At 20.3% G+C, this 16,192-nt stretch overlaps 4 protein-coding genes across 4 annotated transcripts; 3 read left to right on the top strand and 1 right to left on the bottom strand. All coding sequences in view use genetic code 6, as the record gives it.

Moving 5' to 3' along the window:
• Positions 1–766: 766 nt before the first annotated feature.
• TTHERM_00578440 (transmembrane protein, putative) lies at positions 767–1,297 on the top strand (the record flags this gene model as incomplete). Its single annotated transcript, XM_001022845.2, has 1 exon — positions 767–1,297. The coding sequence occupies one exon, from the start codon at positions 767–769 to the stop codon at positions 1,295–1,297; it is 531 nt and encodes a 176-aa protein (XP_001022845.2).
• A 1,404-nt stretch (positions 1,298–2,701) lies between these two features.
• On the top strand, positions 2,702–3,118 carry TTHERM_000578429 (hypothetical protein; the record flags this gene model as incomplete). The annotated part of the gene is made up of 1 exon (XM_012799488.1): positions 2,702–3,118. The coding sequence occupies one exon, from the start codon at positions 2,702–2,704 to the stop codon at positions 3,116–3,118; it is 417 nt and encodes a 138-aa protein (XP_012654942.1).
• Positions 3,119–13,500: 10,382 nt separating this feature from the next.
• On the bottom strand, positions 13,501–13,900 carry TTHERM_000578419 (hypothetical protein; the record flags this gene model as incomplete). Its single annotated transcript, XM_012799487.1, has 3 exons — positions 13,501–13,595; positions 13,754–13,803; positions 13,851–13,900. The coding sequence occupies 3 exons, from the start codon at positions 13,898–13,900 to the stop codon at positions 13,501–13,503; spliced, it is 195 nt and encodes a 64-aa protein (XP_012654941.1).
• A 1,210-nt stretch (positions 13,901–15,110) lies between these two features.
• TTHERM_00578410 (hypothetical protein) lies at positions 15,111–15,530 on the top strand (the record flags this gene model as incomplete). The annotated part of the gene is made up of 3 exons (XM_001022842.2): positions 15,111–15,231; positions 15,281–15,337; positions 15,385–15,530. The coding sequence occupies 3 exons, from the start codon at positions 15,111–15,113 to the stop codon at positions 15,528–15,530; spliced, it is 324 nt and encodes a 107-aa protein (XP_001022842.2).
• Between the last annotated feature and the right edge of the window lie 662 nt (positions 15,531–16,192).

Below are 16,192 nucleotides of genomic sequence, written 5' to 3'. Positions count from 1 at the left end.
TTGGAAAACTTCCTTTCTTAGACTCATTTGACATATTTATAACTAAAAAACAAACAGCACTCTTTATATAAAACTCAGGTATTTATTTATTAATTTATTTAAAACTTAAATCATATTAAATAAAAAATAATTTAAATAATAAATATTTTTTTTTTAAATAAAAGGATAACTTATTTTCTTAATATCATTAATAGCTTTTTTTCATATTTTGGTTTTGAGTTTCTATAGATTTTTTTTATAAAATAGAAAATAATCTACTGTAAAAAATCTTTTAGAAAAATTTCTTTTAAAACTCAAATCAAGCACTTATCTGGAACTTATATAAGTTATTTTTGTTTAAATATCTTTATCATCGATACTTTAATTTACCAAAATATCATATGATAACTGCCTTTTTACTACAAACAATATCTTCCATATATTATCTTTTTTGAGCATAATTCCTACTCCATTCATTGCTTATATTCTTTTTAAAAAGAATAAATGTGCAGAATTAGTTGAAGTAATCTGCCAAGAAAGTTTATATCCTGAGTTTCACTTATTACTTAATATAAGAAGATTTACGTTTTGCTTTGCTATAGTTGTGTTTACAGATTATTAATACATATAGTTGACTATGATTCTGCTTTCTAGCTTATTAGTTCTTGGATATTTGATTCTTAAAAAACCAATAAAAAATAAATTTTAAAATAATAAGAATGTTTTTGTAGAAATAATATTTTCTTTTATTATATCCTTATTTTATTTCTTAATTAATGAATCTTTAATGAGTGAAGATAATAGACTTAGTTTTTCTTGGATTATTATATTCTCATATATATTTATCATATTTTTAGAGCTACTATATTTATTTTTCAAAATCGGAGTAACAATTTCAGCAAAGATTAAAAAAATATTAACTTAGAGACAAAGATCAAAAGTTATTCCTTCTACCAGCTTAAAAGATATATCCTTAACCCAAAAAAGACTTGCGTAATCAATTGCACTTGAATCTAAAATGGCTAAGTAAGTGAGTGATTTAAATTTAAAAAATATTATTTCTTAAGAAGCTTTGAATAAAGTGGCTGATGGAAATACTGTCTTTAGTACTCCTTTAACTACCCAAAGAAAGAAAAGAAATTTTAGTATAGATAAACTAACAGAATATCCTTCTCCATCAATATAAAACGCTTCCTAGATACCTATTGAAGTTGCATCAAACCAAAATCTATAATCCAAAAGCAAAAGAACTAGAAACTATAAATAATAAATTCTATTTAATCTATCGAATTTTAAAATATAAATTAATGATAATTGAATTTTATGTTTGAATTAGTAATTAAAATAAACATGAATCAAATTTTTCATTTTTGTGAAAATAAAAAAAAAAAATTTCTTAATACAAGAGTATTAAAATTAGGTTTTACAAAGGAAATACATATTTAGTAGAATAATAAATATTATTCTTTTAATTTTAAGAAAATATAAAATAATAAAAAAAAGTATCAAAATAGGTTTCGAACCTGAATAAACTAAAAAAACAAAAAATGTTTAGTCAAAGATTTAATTATATAATGAAGAAATATAAATTTTAAATTAGTAAAACATTTAATTTTTAGAGTTAAACATTCTTTTCTTTCATATGATATGTAAAAAAAAAAATTAAATAAAAATTAAATTTTTGATAAAAAAATTTAGATTTCTTAATCAAAAAATTAAATCTTTGATTAAAAATTTTTTATTTTTTCAGGAAATAAAACATTTTTCTTTATTTGAAAATTTTTTAACTGAATAAGCTATATTTGATAATTTTTATTTAATATTTAGTTATAATTTAAAAATAAATAAATTTTTATTATTAATACATTCTAATTTTTAAATATGATTTATAAAAGACTTGCATTTCTTTAGTTTAAAAGACACTTATTTTTATTAGTTATTTATTAAAACCTAATATATGTAATGAAATCTGTTTTATTATTTTAGATGAGGAATTACTTTATTCAAGAAAATTTTTATTTATTTATCAATATAAAAATAATTATAAATAAATTAAAATTAATGCTTTGTTATTCTATTGCAAAATATTTTAATATCAAATATAAAAATAAATTATATAATATTCTAGATATAAATATATTAATTCATCTTATTTTCAACCTTTATTTATTAACATAAATCATAAATAAGATTAATCTTTTTGACTTAAGATATTTGTTCCTTACTTTAAATTCTACTATTAATAATTCTCTCTCTACCTATAAATCAAATGTATATTTAAACACTTTATTAATACATAATAAAATCAATAAAAAATATATAAATATGATAAAAATTAATTTTAAGTTGTATTCTGAGTTCATTTATATGCGCGAGTATTTCTATTCTACTATTCACCAATTTAATTGTTTCTTTTTTTTTAATATTAAAAAAAATGTATTAAATCAATTCGTTAGTTAGAAAGAAAAATAAAACATAATCATAAAAGAAAATTATTAATTTATTAAAATTGTTTTATTATTTTAAATTTATTTTTATATTAAAAAATATCACAATCAAGGCAAATAAACTACTTTTTTTTACTTGAAATAAAGTGCCAAATTTGAGAGATTAATGCATTTTGTATATAAACCAAAACATAAGTCTGATGCGCAATTAGTCTAATTACATTAGACCTTTTTAACTATTGAAGATATTATTTATAATTAATTAAAAATGAAAAATGAAAAAAAAAATTAATGTAAAGTAAAAAAGAAAAATAAATGAAGTCAAAAGCTCATAAATTAATTAAAAGAGTATTTATTATATTTACTTTATATTTAATTTTATATTAAGAGTTTAACAATCTAAAATAAATAAATTGCTTTTACTTCAGATAAAGTGTTAAATTAAGATATTAGCGCATTTTGATTAACTAGAGCTTAAATTTGATGCACCAACTGCGAAATTCAATTGTTACATTTTAATATTGAAAAAAATGTATTTAATTAATTATTTGGTTAGATAAAACAAATTATTAAAAAAATGGGTGGGGGTAGGTCATGTGTCTTAACTTAGGGTAGGATCGATTATCTGGTTTTTTTATTAATTAAAATTTTAACCGAGGGGGTAAAAAATTTAATTAACCTACCCCACCTGAATACTTTATTAAATATTAATCAAAATTAAATTTGAAATTTAAATATTTTGAAATATTAACAAGAAAAAAACAAAATTAGAGAAAAATTAATTAAATAAAAATCCCATAAATTTTTTTTACAAGCTTTATTGTTTTAAATTAATTTTTATATTAAAAGATATCATAATCCAAAGCAAATAAATTATTTTTACTAGATATCAAGCCTGAGATTTATGATATTTTCTAAATCAGAACATAAGTCTGATGCATCTTCATCATTATAATTTAATTGCGACTTTTTAAATATTGTAAAAAATTTATTTGATTTATTAATCATTCAGAATGAATGAAAAAAAGAATAAAAAATATGAAATAATAAGAAATTAATTTATAATCAAAATAAAATTTGAAAATTATAAATTAAGTTAAAAAACATATTTGTGAAAATGTAAATAAATCAAAATAGATGAGAATATCTATTAGAAAAATAATATTGTGAATAACTTAATAAATTAATATGTAAAAAAATAGATTAGCAATAATAATAACAATTAATATTAATATGAAAAACTAAATGAGATTAAAGCTATCTAAAAACTTTTTATTTATAAAAATAAATTTAAAGAATATTCATAAAATTACATCTTCTCGATCTTTAAAATATATTTTTTATTATATCCTTTATTTATTTTTATTAAATTTGAATAACAATTTATGGAAATTTAATTAACAAAAAGTATATTTAGAAATTTATTTAGTTTTAATTATAGTTTAATGGATAAAATAAATAATTATAATTGAGAGATCAAATATCAAGTTTATAAAAATTAAGAATAGAGTTAATATAAAATTCTTTATTAAATATTGATAGCGTTGTTTAAATTGCTTACTTAAAAATAGAATATAAATCAAAGAGAAGTAGGTATAAATTGAAAAAATTCAAATAGTTAAGTAATTAAATAAAAATGAATAATTTTTTTAAATAGATTTTTAAATTACATAAACAAAAGTAATTTTTCAAAAAATTATAGCAAATCCAGGTATTAAATTCTTATGGAAGTGGAGAATTAAGAATTTATTTCCTGAATTTGCTTAAAAATAGATTAATTTATTTAATAATTTTAATTTGTTAATATAATTATGTAATTTAAGAAATTAAATTTTTAATTTATTATAGATTTTTATTTTATAATATTACATGATAATTATTTTAAAAGAAAATATTAATTATTTAATAATCAAATATTTTCCAAAATATTTAACCTTTTTAAAAAGTAATATTTTAAATTAATCAATAAAAGAAGATGAAATTACCTTATCTTAATAGAAATTATTTTTTTTTAAATAAATGATTGTTTATTTTATATATTTTAGTTAATGAAAATTAATTTTATATCCTTTAATCCTTTAATTATTCAAATAATATCATTTTATTTGAAAGAATATTTTTTTTAATAATATTAATTTAAATAATCAAATAATTTAAAAAAAATTAAAACATTTATTTATTTTTATTCAAATTATATTTTATTTTGATATATTTCTGATTTTATGAAAAATAAATCAATAAAATAATATGAAATAATTAAATTTTAAATTACTAAAATGATATTAGTAATCTGCATTTTCATTTTTTAAAATCATATAATACTTTATCTTTAAATCATTAATGATTATTTAAAAAATAAAATATTAATAAGAATAATGCTAGCTATTTTTTTAATATAGATTCTTGTTAATTATTATCTAGTGTTTTGATTAATCCATAAATTATTAAAATCAGAATTAAGAATTCATACTGTGAAATAGTCATTATATTTTTAATATAATTAAATATTGAAAAATCAACTAATTAGCAATATATATTTAAATAATATATAATTTTAAATAATAAATTTACATTACTATTTAAATATAAATTTGAGGTTATGAGATAACTTATTTTATTGATATTATTATATAATAATAGCTTTATGAAATGTTTAGAATGTTTAACTGGATAAGGATTAAATGCCTACAGCTAATAATGCTTTAGCTGTATAAATAATTGTAGTAACTGCCAAATTGGGTAACAATAAATTGGATAACCATTCACAGAAGATTATTAAAATTGTAATTAATGCTAAAAACCATATTTATTAAATAAAGATTAAAATTAATGTGTTTAAGAGTGCAAAAATACAGATTTTTAAAATAATAATGAATGTGAAGCATGTTTAGTTTATGGGTGCTTAAAATGTTTTTCTTCAAGCGAATGTATCTAGTGTTAATAGGGATTTGATCTTAAAAATGGCTAATGTATTTCATCATGTATTAAAGCCAATAAATATTTGAATGCTTTAAAAAGTGATTGTGTATTTTAGTGTTAGATATAGGAAATCTAAAATGAATAAATTTCTAGCTGTTAAGCAGCTATCTAATGCCCAATATAAAAATCTGTAAGTAATTATTGCCATTTATACAGAGGAGAGGTATATTAGCAAACAATAAAATCATTTAGCTTATTTTAAGATATTAATAATTAAGAAATTCTTATCTCATATGACACAATTGGAAATATAAAATTTTGGTTGCTTCAATCTCCAATAATTAACTTTCTATCTGAAATTAGCGCTAGTTTATTAAATCCAGACCCTAATCTTATATGTAAGCTCTCTAAAAGTAAATTATATTTTTATTTAGATTGTATTATATACATTTTTATTTTTATACAGAATAGTTCTACTATTGCATTTACTCAAAATATATTTAATTATTTGATTTGAAATCAAATTAAGTTCATGAAATAAATATGCTTTAATAATCAACAAATGGATAATTGATATTTATAGATTAAGTAGAATACGAAGGCTAAGATTTTATTTGCTTAATGAGTGAGCAAAAAGTGATTGTTTTTGAAGTTGAGAATTTGTTTTAAAATTAATAATGCTTACCACTTTCAATTTAATATGATATTTTATTGAGCTAAAATTTTATTGTTTTAATATAATTTACATAAGAACTATTGATTTATAAATCTTAAGGTAAATTTAAATTTACTTATGTTTTAATATATTCATAATTTATTTAATTTTAGAAAAGTGGATAGATGAATAAGGTAATTTGTAATAAGGTATTTTATATAGAAATACATAAATAATTTGCAAATTAAAGAGTTAATACAGCTAAATTAAACGAGCAACTTTGAATATTTACTTACTCTTAGGATTTAATACTTACTGTACAATTATAATTAATAAAAATTAAATACCAGAATGTGCAGAATTTTTTATTCCAGATTTAAATACTTCTAATTATTACATAGATATTGTATCTTCTAATAGATACTTAATCGTAATAGCTGCTAACTACAAGTACTATATCAATAGTATTGCATGTTAATTAATTAGTATCTAATAAAATTTGTAAGGAGAGACAAAGTTAGTTAACATAGATTAATTCTAGGGAAACATACCAATTTTGTATTATCAAATTTTAGATAAATATTTGATCTATGCAGATTATTATATAGCACATTACATTTATAAATTAGATTTAACGACTTTGACATTTATTAAATATTTTATCAAAGAAATATTTTACAGTATTCATATAATTGATAATTATATCATCTTAACAACAAATGAGAATAATTTTTATTAATTACAACTATATGATAATGGGAATTATATAAAGCTAAAATAAACAATATGTAAAACCCAAAGACCTGCAGATAGCACAATAGGAGTATTTGCTACTACCATTGTATAAAAAAGCTAATTATATTAATTAAATGGTTTTGCAGGTAATAGTATATTAAGGAGTATTAAAAATTCAGATATTATAGTAAATTTATAGATGTAATATTACGTATTTCCTTTTTATAATACTTAATTACAAAAGCTATATTTTTTTGAGTCAGAATCATTAATAATTGTAGATCTTTCGAAAAGATAAGAAAATGAAAAATAATTTATAAGTTAAATAGTCATTCCTTAACTTTAGATATATGCTTTCCCTTTTTATGACGACTAAGAAAACTTTTACGTTTATACTTTTGGTTAAACAAAAGATAGTCACATAGTTAATTTTTAAATAGATGGAACTATTATTAAATAAATGCCTGTTAGATAGGATCTTAATTATGTAAAATTCTTTTCATTGTAATATAAATTAATATTTTTTAATTTTAAAAAAGAGCTTGAAATTTCTTTTCTTTAGCAAACAATATAAAGTGGTTTGCCTTATTGATGAAAATTCTAGCATATTTTCTTTCTTCGATTTTATTAATTTTACAACTATTGATATATAGCTTATAGTTAATAAAATCTAATAAGAAAAATAGATATTATTTGCAACTTAAATTGAATAAGAAAGAATAATAGCAATAACTTAAAATTTTTGCTTCTTAATAGATTTTTAAGGATAAAAAATTCAAACAACATAATTATAACTCCAAAATAATTAGATTTAATTTTTAGACTTTACTTTTTTCAGTGTTATAGTTATTTTTCAGTAAAAGATTATTCAATTTATTGATTATAATTTAAATATTTTATCTTTGTCATATTCAACTTACGGAGATTTACTAGATTATGCTCAAATTGGTAGATATATTTTAGTATCATATGATTCAAAATAAATATAAGTTCTTGATTTTTCTAATTAATCTGAAAAATTATTCAAATTTCTTCAATCTATCAACACTATCATTTTATTTTCAGATGAGATTCATGTAAGTAACTTTATTTTTTAAAGAGTAGTTTTATCTTAATAAAATTTTTTTAATAAAAAGTTTGGTATTTTAGTAGGAAAATCTTTAGAAGTATATGCAATAGATGATAAGCTGTAAATAAGAAAAAATTGTATAGTTTAACTTCCTTCTAATACATGCGATACATAGTAAAATATTCTCCCAAGCGCATAATATTCAGGAAGTAAGCTTAAAGATAAATCAGGAATTTGTTCCATTATAGGATAATCTGGAATAATCAGGTAATGCATTTTTTATTTCTGAAACTTAAATAATATTTTTAATAAATTAGCTCCTAAATATAATTGAAAATACCTAGCTAAATGTACCTAAACGCCTTTGTACTAACTAATTTAAATCAAACCATTATTATATCTAGTATAGATAAGAACATTAATAAAATATATCTAGTCCTAAAAAATTCAATAAATTAATTATTTTTCTCTTCTATAGATTACAAAAAATAATTACAAGTAAATTTAAAAATATTTAATTAATTATTAATTATATTTTAAAAAAAGATAAAATATATTAGTTAGATTAATCAACCAGGTTTATAAAATATTTCAGGAATGATTTCAAAAAATAATTATTAAGTAATTTATTTTCAAAATGGAATTATTTTATACTTAAATGAAGTATTATAATATGTTCTAAATTAAATACCTTCATAAATATAATAAGTCTTAATAGAGATAGATGAAAATATACTCTTAATTTCTAATGATTCCTGCTAATGGTTCATTTTTTAGCTTAATAGTGGTTAACCTTTATACGAAATGCCAGCTGATGGTTCTTATAATAAAGCTTTGCAATGTACTTATTAATTTGATAAAGTTAATTAAGAAATCCTTTTAAAATAAACTAAATAAATTACCAGTTTTTCATACACCCTAAATAATACTAACTGGTTTATAACTACAACTGCATTAGGAAATTAGCAAATGGTAGGATTATATTAGATTGATGATCTTAATATTTTTATAATAATAACAAATCCATGCATAGCTGTAATATATGATGCACCACATTTTTTAAAATTTAAAACATATGTTACAATATTTGTAACTTAAACTTTCGTTTAACTATTTTATGATAAATTTAATTAAAGAATAATATTTTGTAGCCAGGATTATTCATAATGTAACATATATTCTTCATCCTTTTAGCTCATTAAGTCAATACCATTCACAAATGTAATTCAATTATATAATTATAGAAATTTATTTTCTATAAATTATTATTTTAAATAAATTTTTAATTATTAAACTAATTCTTTTTTAAATTAAAATTTTGATTTTCTAATTTTAAAACTTCTTGATTTAGATAAATATTATTAAATTTTCCAAAAAATAAATTAAAAAAATTAAAAAATTTTTTTAATAAATAGTAAATCGATCTTTCATAAACATTCTATATTAATTATCCTATAAATGTAATTGTTGCACCAAACAGCTAATATTAAATTTAAATTATGTATTTAGGAGACTAATATTAAAAGAGCTAACAGGTCTAAATAGTAGATATATCATTATATTCATCATAATTTTCAACATAAAATTAGTAGATTTTATATTAGATTATTGAAGATTTCTAAAAGGATATTCTAATCGTGTGTTTTAATGATAATATATTTTTTATTAAGATTTCTTAAATGCAAATAATTTAGTTTATAAATTATAATGACAATCTAAGTTAAAATTAAAAAGATGGATATATTTTATCAATAAACTTAGATAAACTAACTAATATTTTAACAGTAGTAACATAAATTTCTGTTATCATCTATGATTACTCTTCTATTTCTTTTTATGATTCATAAAATTTTTATAGTTTAGTTAATGATGGAAATATGATAGATTCGTTACTTATTGCTGATACAAACAAATAAATTAATTTTATCATAGCTTTTACAAATGAATTTTTATATAATTAATTATCTTTTTATAGAATTTCTTTGTAATATTCTAATATAACTCCTTACAAATAGATAGATTTAAGAGATTAATCTTAAGCAAAGTTTCCTTAATATGGAGGTTAACTTGAAAATGGTGATGATGTTAGTAATTACATTAATTATAAGATTAGAAATATGATAATAAATCAATAAAATTAATATCTTTTAATTCAATATCACCTTCTCAGATATAACCTTTATATTGTGAATGAAAAAGATATAAAACTGATGAAATCATTTTTTTTTGTAAGCAGCTAATATATTTTTTATACTTTGCTTGAAGAATCACCTAATTTCCCTATTCTATTTCTTTAAACCAATTAAGCTATTAGCGTATAAATACTTGATGATTTAAGCTAAGAATAAATAATCAATAATAGTTCCTTCAATCATACAATAGATGATTGCGATATTAGAAAATAAATTATTTACTGCTTGTGTTATTAAGGATAATTTTATTTAAAATTAGACTTAAAAAACCCATAAAAAATATAATTGTAAAACCTTGAATTGATGAACTAATTATCTAGCTATCAATCTTTTAAATTTAGTTAAAAGCTGAATTCGAATTTTTCTAACTACCCTCTTGTTTTTAAGTTAAATGATACTATATTTTGTTGGTATTTAAATAATAATAGAATAGAATAATATAAATAAACATAAAAGATTTAGTAAATATATTTAGGATAGCAATACATTTTAGTTTAGCTTCAAAATGTATTTGATCTATAAATTTATCCACTAGATACAAATGGCGAATTTGTTTAAATATCTTATAATATTTATTAACCTGTATAATAAACCATGGAAATTCTTTCCTAATAAGGTATTCCTTTTTATTAAAAAATAAAGTTAGAAAAAACTGATATTTCAGAACAATATTCTTAGTACCTTGTTTTGAAAACATTTTCTTAGTTAAATATTTATCTATTAGCAGATTTCTCACTTTATTTAGTAATAAGATAGTCTAATATAACAAATATACAAAACATAAAAATCATTCATTAATCTGTCTTCCTTATAGTTACTAAAGTGTCAATCGAAGCATATTAATTTTCAAAAAATTACTTTTATTTACTACAATCTTTGTAAGTTGAAAAACCTTTAATAGGATACAGTCAGATTTTACCTTTATAGTAGAAAAATACTTATTAAATTTCTTTGATAATAAGTTAGTAACATGATATAAGCTTAATTTAATATAATGTATTATTAGACAATGATTAATCCAATTTATAGAATAAATAATCAAATTTATAGTGTGTTTATAGCTTTTCTAACTATACTTAAGATTTATCACTCTTAAATTATAAAAAAGAAATAGAATAACTACAGCAATAGTTTATAATAACAGGATATGCAAATCTAAAAGTCATTTAAGTTTATTTCGCTCCACAATCAACTTTATATTTTAGAAATGATTTATTCTAACCACTAAGTAAAATTAGTTTTATTTTAAGAATATATTCTGATTCTGCAGATTCAACGATTTTCCTATTTGATTATGGGTAATATGACTTTGATAAAGTATAAATTGAAGGTTGCTCTCAATTAGAAATTTAAAATATGGCTTTGAGTTTACCAAGTTTTAGTAAAACTTTATAACCAGAATTCTCTATTCCTATCTATTTTAACTTAAATCAGTAATTATAAAATTTAAAAATGTTGAACATAAAAATTAATTTAGATCAATAAATATCGTTTATATTATAAAATTTAAGTTTATTATCAATTTAAAATTTAGAAATAACATTTTATGATCGCTCTATTTAAAATATAACTACCTAAAATGAATCGCTGATGTTAATAGCTAATGTTCAAACTGTTTACATCGATACTATTATTATTAAAAATGTAAACTTAATAAAATCTGAAAATTCTGTATAGAATTTTGTTTAATTTTTAAATATTTAATAACTTATTATATCAAATTTAAAGATTTTTGGTTCAAATATATAACTTAATAATCTATTCAGGTTTTAGAATGTATAAAATATTACTCTAAATAATACAGTATTGTAAGAAACCTAATTAATAGGACCATTCTATTACATTAGAAATAGTTCATTCTTTGTCCTATCAAACTTATCAATTTCAAAATGTAACTTCAAAGGTGATCAATACTAAGTTATATAAATGATAGGAGTTTCAAACATCGTATTAGATACTTTCGAAATGACCAATTCCTCTGCTCCCGCATTTCTTTAAGTCTAAGAATAAATAGATTAGAATATAATATAGATTACTTCTTAAATATAGATTTAGGCTATTAAAATATTAGAATGTTAATTTACAGATTTTAATTAACCATCTTTTTATTTGTCATCTATTTCATTTAACTGCACTGATTTACAAATTTAGTCAAGTTTTTATTTAAGCAATGTAATTCAGATATTTTCAAGCATAATTAATATTATAAATTCTAAGTTTGAAAAAAATACTATTAAGGAAACACTGCTAAGTATAAACGTATTTTAACAAAACAATTTATTGAAAACAAGCTAAATGGTTTACTTTTTCAATAATTAATTCAAATCAAATGAATTATAAAATGGATAAGTGCTCTATTATATAAATTAAAATAATATTATGATTATTAAATGTGAATTTATTGAAAACACTCTCTAGTAATCTTTTTATGGTTAAACTGCATTCGATTCCTCAAAAAATATTACGATTTTAAACTCTACTTTTTCTCAAAATAAGGTATTAAAAGGGTGTGGTGGAGCAATATACATTATTAATAGCTAAGTAACAATAAAATAATCTTAAATTATAGGAAACGAAGCTATAATAGGAGGAGGGATAAGATATTAAGGGCTTAACTCTTAATTAATAATAGATAAAAATAATTTAATATAATAAAATAAGGCTGTTCTATTTGGTTAGGATATAACTTCTTATCCTGAGTAAATAAAATTTGAAAAAGACTACTAAAATTTATTTTCTTAACTTGTATCAGGAAGTTTACTATCAGAACCAATAATTTTTTATTTAGTTGATTAATTTAATGAAAAAATAAATTATCCAATAAATCAAATTAAAAATTAAGTCCATCAAGAAATAATAGATGAATATGATAATTACATTGTAGTTTTATCAAATATAAATACTTAATTTTTACACATTTAAGGAAATATAATTGTCTATGATAATTTTCTCTCATTTCAACCTTAAATTACATCCATTCCCTCCTCCACATAATATCTCAATCTATAATTAACTAAATTAGTTCCAATTTATGACACATCAAAAAATTTATTTTCAAACAATATTATAAAAACTACAATAAAGTTGATATTTCTTGAGTGTTAAGCTGGACAAATTCCTAAAGGAGAGTTCAACCTAATATCTTGCTATTCTTGCCCAAACGGTAGAAGTTTTAATTAAAAACAATTTTATTGAGGTATTTATTTTATAATTTTAATAGGTACCTATTCATTCCTCTCATAATTCTAATATGATCAAGTTTATTCTTGCAATCATTGTCCTGAAGGTGCTAGCTATTGTGAAAAAGATATAATTATTCTTTAAGATGGTTATTGGAGGGTATCATAATAATCCGAATAAATATTTTAATGTCAAAACCCTAAAAGTTGCATCTAAACTTCAAATTAATAAAAATTAAATATTTCTCTTCAAATGTCAACTCGTAAAATTTTTATTTAATTATAGAGCTAATTTTTAATTTAAATATTAGATAACTTTTAAAAATCAATATGCCTTGAAGGACATTTAGGAGCTCTTTGTGATAGTTGTGATATTAATGGTAATCTTTGGGATCAAAGGTATTCTTTGAGCAATGATACCTTAAATTGTAAAAAGTGTTCTAATAATATTTTGAATTATATTTTATTTACAATTATTTTTTTGTTAATTCTTTGCTATCTAATATATTCATTTGCTAAAATATCACATTTTACAACCTAAAAATGTATTTTGATCTATTTAAGAAAAATGAATTTACTATGTATTAGTAAATCTTCGCAATCAGACCAAAATACTGTAACTTCAAAGCTTTTGATTAATTATGTATAAATTATAACTATAGTTTTCTAGTTTACTAATTATTCATAATAGCTATAACTACTTTTAAGCATATTTGGGGATCCATCTTCATAATCATGGTAATTAGCATAGTTTATTTTTAATTAAAATTTACAAAAAAATTTCTTTTTAAATTAATAATTTAAGCAATTTTGAACTCCAATAAAAGAACATTTATTTTACATTATTTTTAGCTACTGTAAAATCTTATTTATAACATTATTAATTAATAAACTAAAAAAAGGATATCCCTTGATTGTATTCTAATTTAGCTATAAATTGGAAATATTCTTACAAGAAGAGCACTTTTTAGAATATTTTTATTTTTAATTTATGCTTTAGTTGTTTTTTCAATAGTACTTTTGATAAGAAAATAAAGCAGTAAAAATATGATAAAATATGAAATAAGATCATCATTCATTTTTCTATGTTTATTTTTCTCTCCAAGTATCATTAATTATTTTGTATAATAAATGAGCTGCATTTCTATTGGAGATCAAAAATATGTTCTGATAGATAAATAGTATATTTGTTTTAGCGAAGATCACATTTAAGTTATCAAGTATGTGTTGATACCAACTTTATTGACACTATATTTAATTTTACCTTTATTTTTATGGTATCAACTTTATTCACGAAGAAATACTTTACAGAGAATCTAAAGCATAAAAAGCTATGGAATTTTATTCTACGAGTATAGAAAAGAAAAATACTATTGGGAAATTGTTAAAATAACTTAGAAATCTTTAATTTACTTATGTACCTTATTTAACAATGTTGGCAATAAAGCTATTGTTTCCTTTTCTGTACTTATCTCTTATGCCATCTTATCAAAATACAATAGACCATATAATTCAATACATTTAAATAATTTAGATTATATTGCAACTATCATTTAGTTTCTCTCTATTGTATTTTCATTACTGATTAACCTACTTGAAAGTACCTTTATGAAATAAGCTATGACATACTTTGTAATAGTATTTAATTTTGCTTTCATAATAAGAATGCTATTTAATATGGCTAAATTTTAAATTCCTTTTGATCCAAAATAAAGAAATTGTATTCACAATTTAATATTAAAATCTTGGCCAGTGTTACCAAATTTTATTTAAAAAATGATAAAAATATAGAATTCAAACCACTTCAAAATTCTTTAAAAATGGACTCTTATTTAAAAGCAATTTTTTAATTATGTTGATATAAAAAAAGAAAGCAAATAAACTGTATTTGATGAAGATATGCAATAATTTATTGATAGTAATTTAATATTTAACATGAGAAAAGAATAAAATAATTTAACATAGTCTGATAGCAAGAAAAAATTAATAGCTTTTAACAATACATAAAGCAATAAACTAGCTTTTTAAACATCAAGTTTTAAAGATCTTAGAAGATGTATTTTATAATTTAAAGAATTTAGTTAATTATTTTATTTTTAATATAGCTTAACAATCTAATACAGGCAAAAAATTCAAGCTTTTAAGATTTGATAAAGAAGAAAGTAATAATATTTATTGTTAACATTTTTTAAAATTATTTTTTAAATAGATTTTTTTGATGAAAGCATAAAAATCAACTCACCTTATTATTCGAATACAAAAACATAATAAAAAAACACTATTTAAAGTTTAACAATAGAAACAAGTGAGGATATATTCAGTCCTATTTAAAATAAATTAAGTTAAGATTCTTGATATATTTTTTAAAAATAAATAAATATTTTTGTAACAATTTATAAAAGTGATATATGTGTTTTTCATCAAAACATACATATATAATTTTTATAAAAATAAATTTTCTATTCTTAATTAAAATGAACAATATTAATAAGCAAAAAATAAGTATTTAACTTTAAACTCTAATTTTTGGTGTTAAAATTATACAATTAAATCATATTGAAATTATAATTAAATCAACCATTTTCATTTAAATTCTAAAATTTTATTTCAGCTATTATTTTAATTTTTTTAAATTTATTTTCATATTATTAATAATTAATATAAGAGTTTAATACATAAATATCTTAAAATAAAATATCGGGGTTGGGGTTGGGGTTGGGGTTGGGGTTGGGGTTGGGGTTGGGGTTGGGGTTGGGGTTGGGGTTGGGGTTGGGGTTGGGGTTGGGGTTGGGGTTGGGGTTGGGGTTGGGGTTGGGGTTGGGGTTGGGGTTGGGGTTGGGGTTGGGGTTGGGGTTGGGGTTGGGGTTGGGGTTGGGGTTGGGGTTGGGGTTGGGGTTGGGGTTGGGGTTGGGGTTGGGGTTGGGGTTGGGGTTGGGGTTGGGGTTGGGGTTGGGGTTGGGGTTGGGGTTGGGGTTGGGGTTGGGGTTGGGGTTGGGGTTGGGGTTGGGGTTGGGGTT

Source organism: Tetrahymena thermophila (genome assembly GCF_000189635.1).
Source record: "Tetrahymena thermophila SB210 genomic scaffold scf_8254464, whole genome shotgun sequence".
Classification (NCBI taxonomy): Eukaryota; Ciliophora; class Oligohymenophorea; order Hymenostomatida; family Tetrahymenidae; genus Tetrahymena; species Tetrahymena thermophila.
The sequence above is the reverse complement of the archived record's forward strand: the minus strand, read 5'-3'. Positions and strand labels throughout refer to the sequence as shown.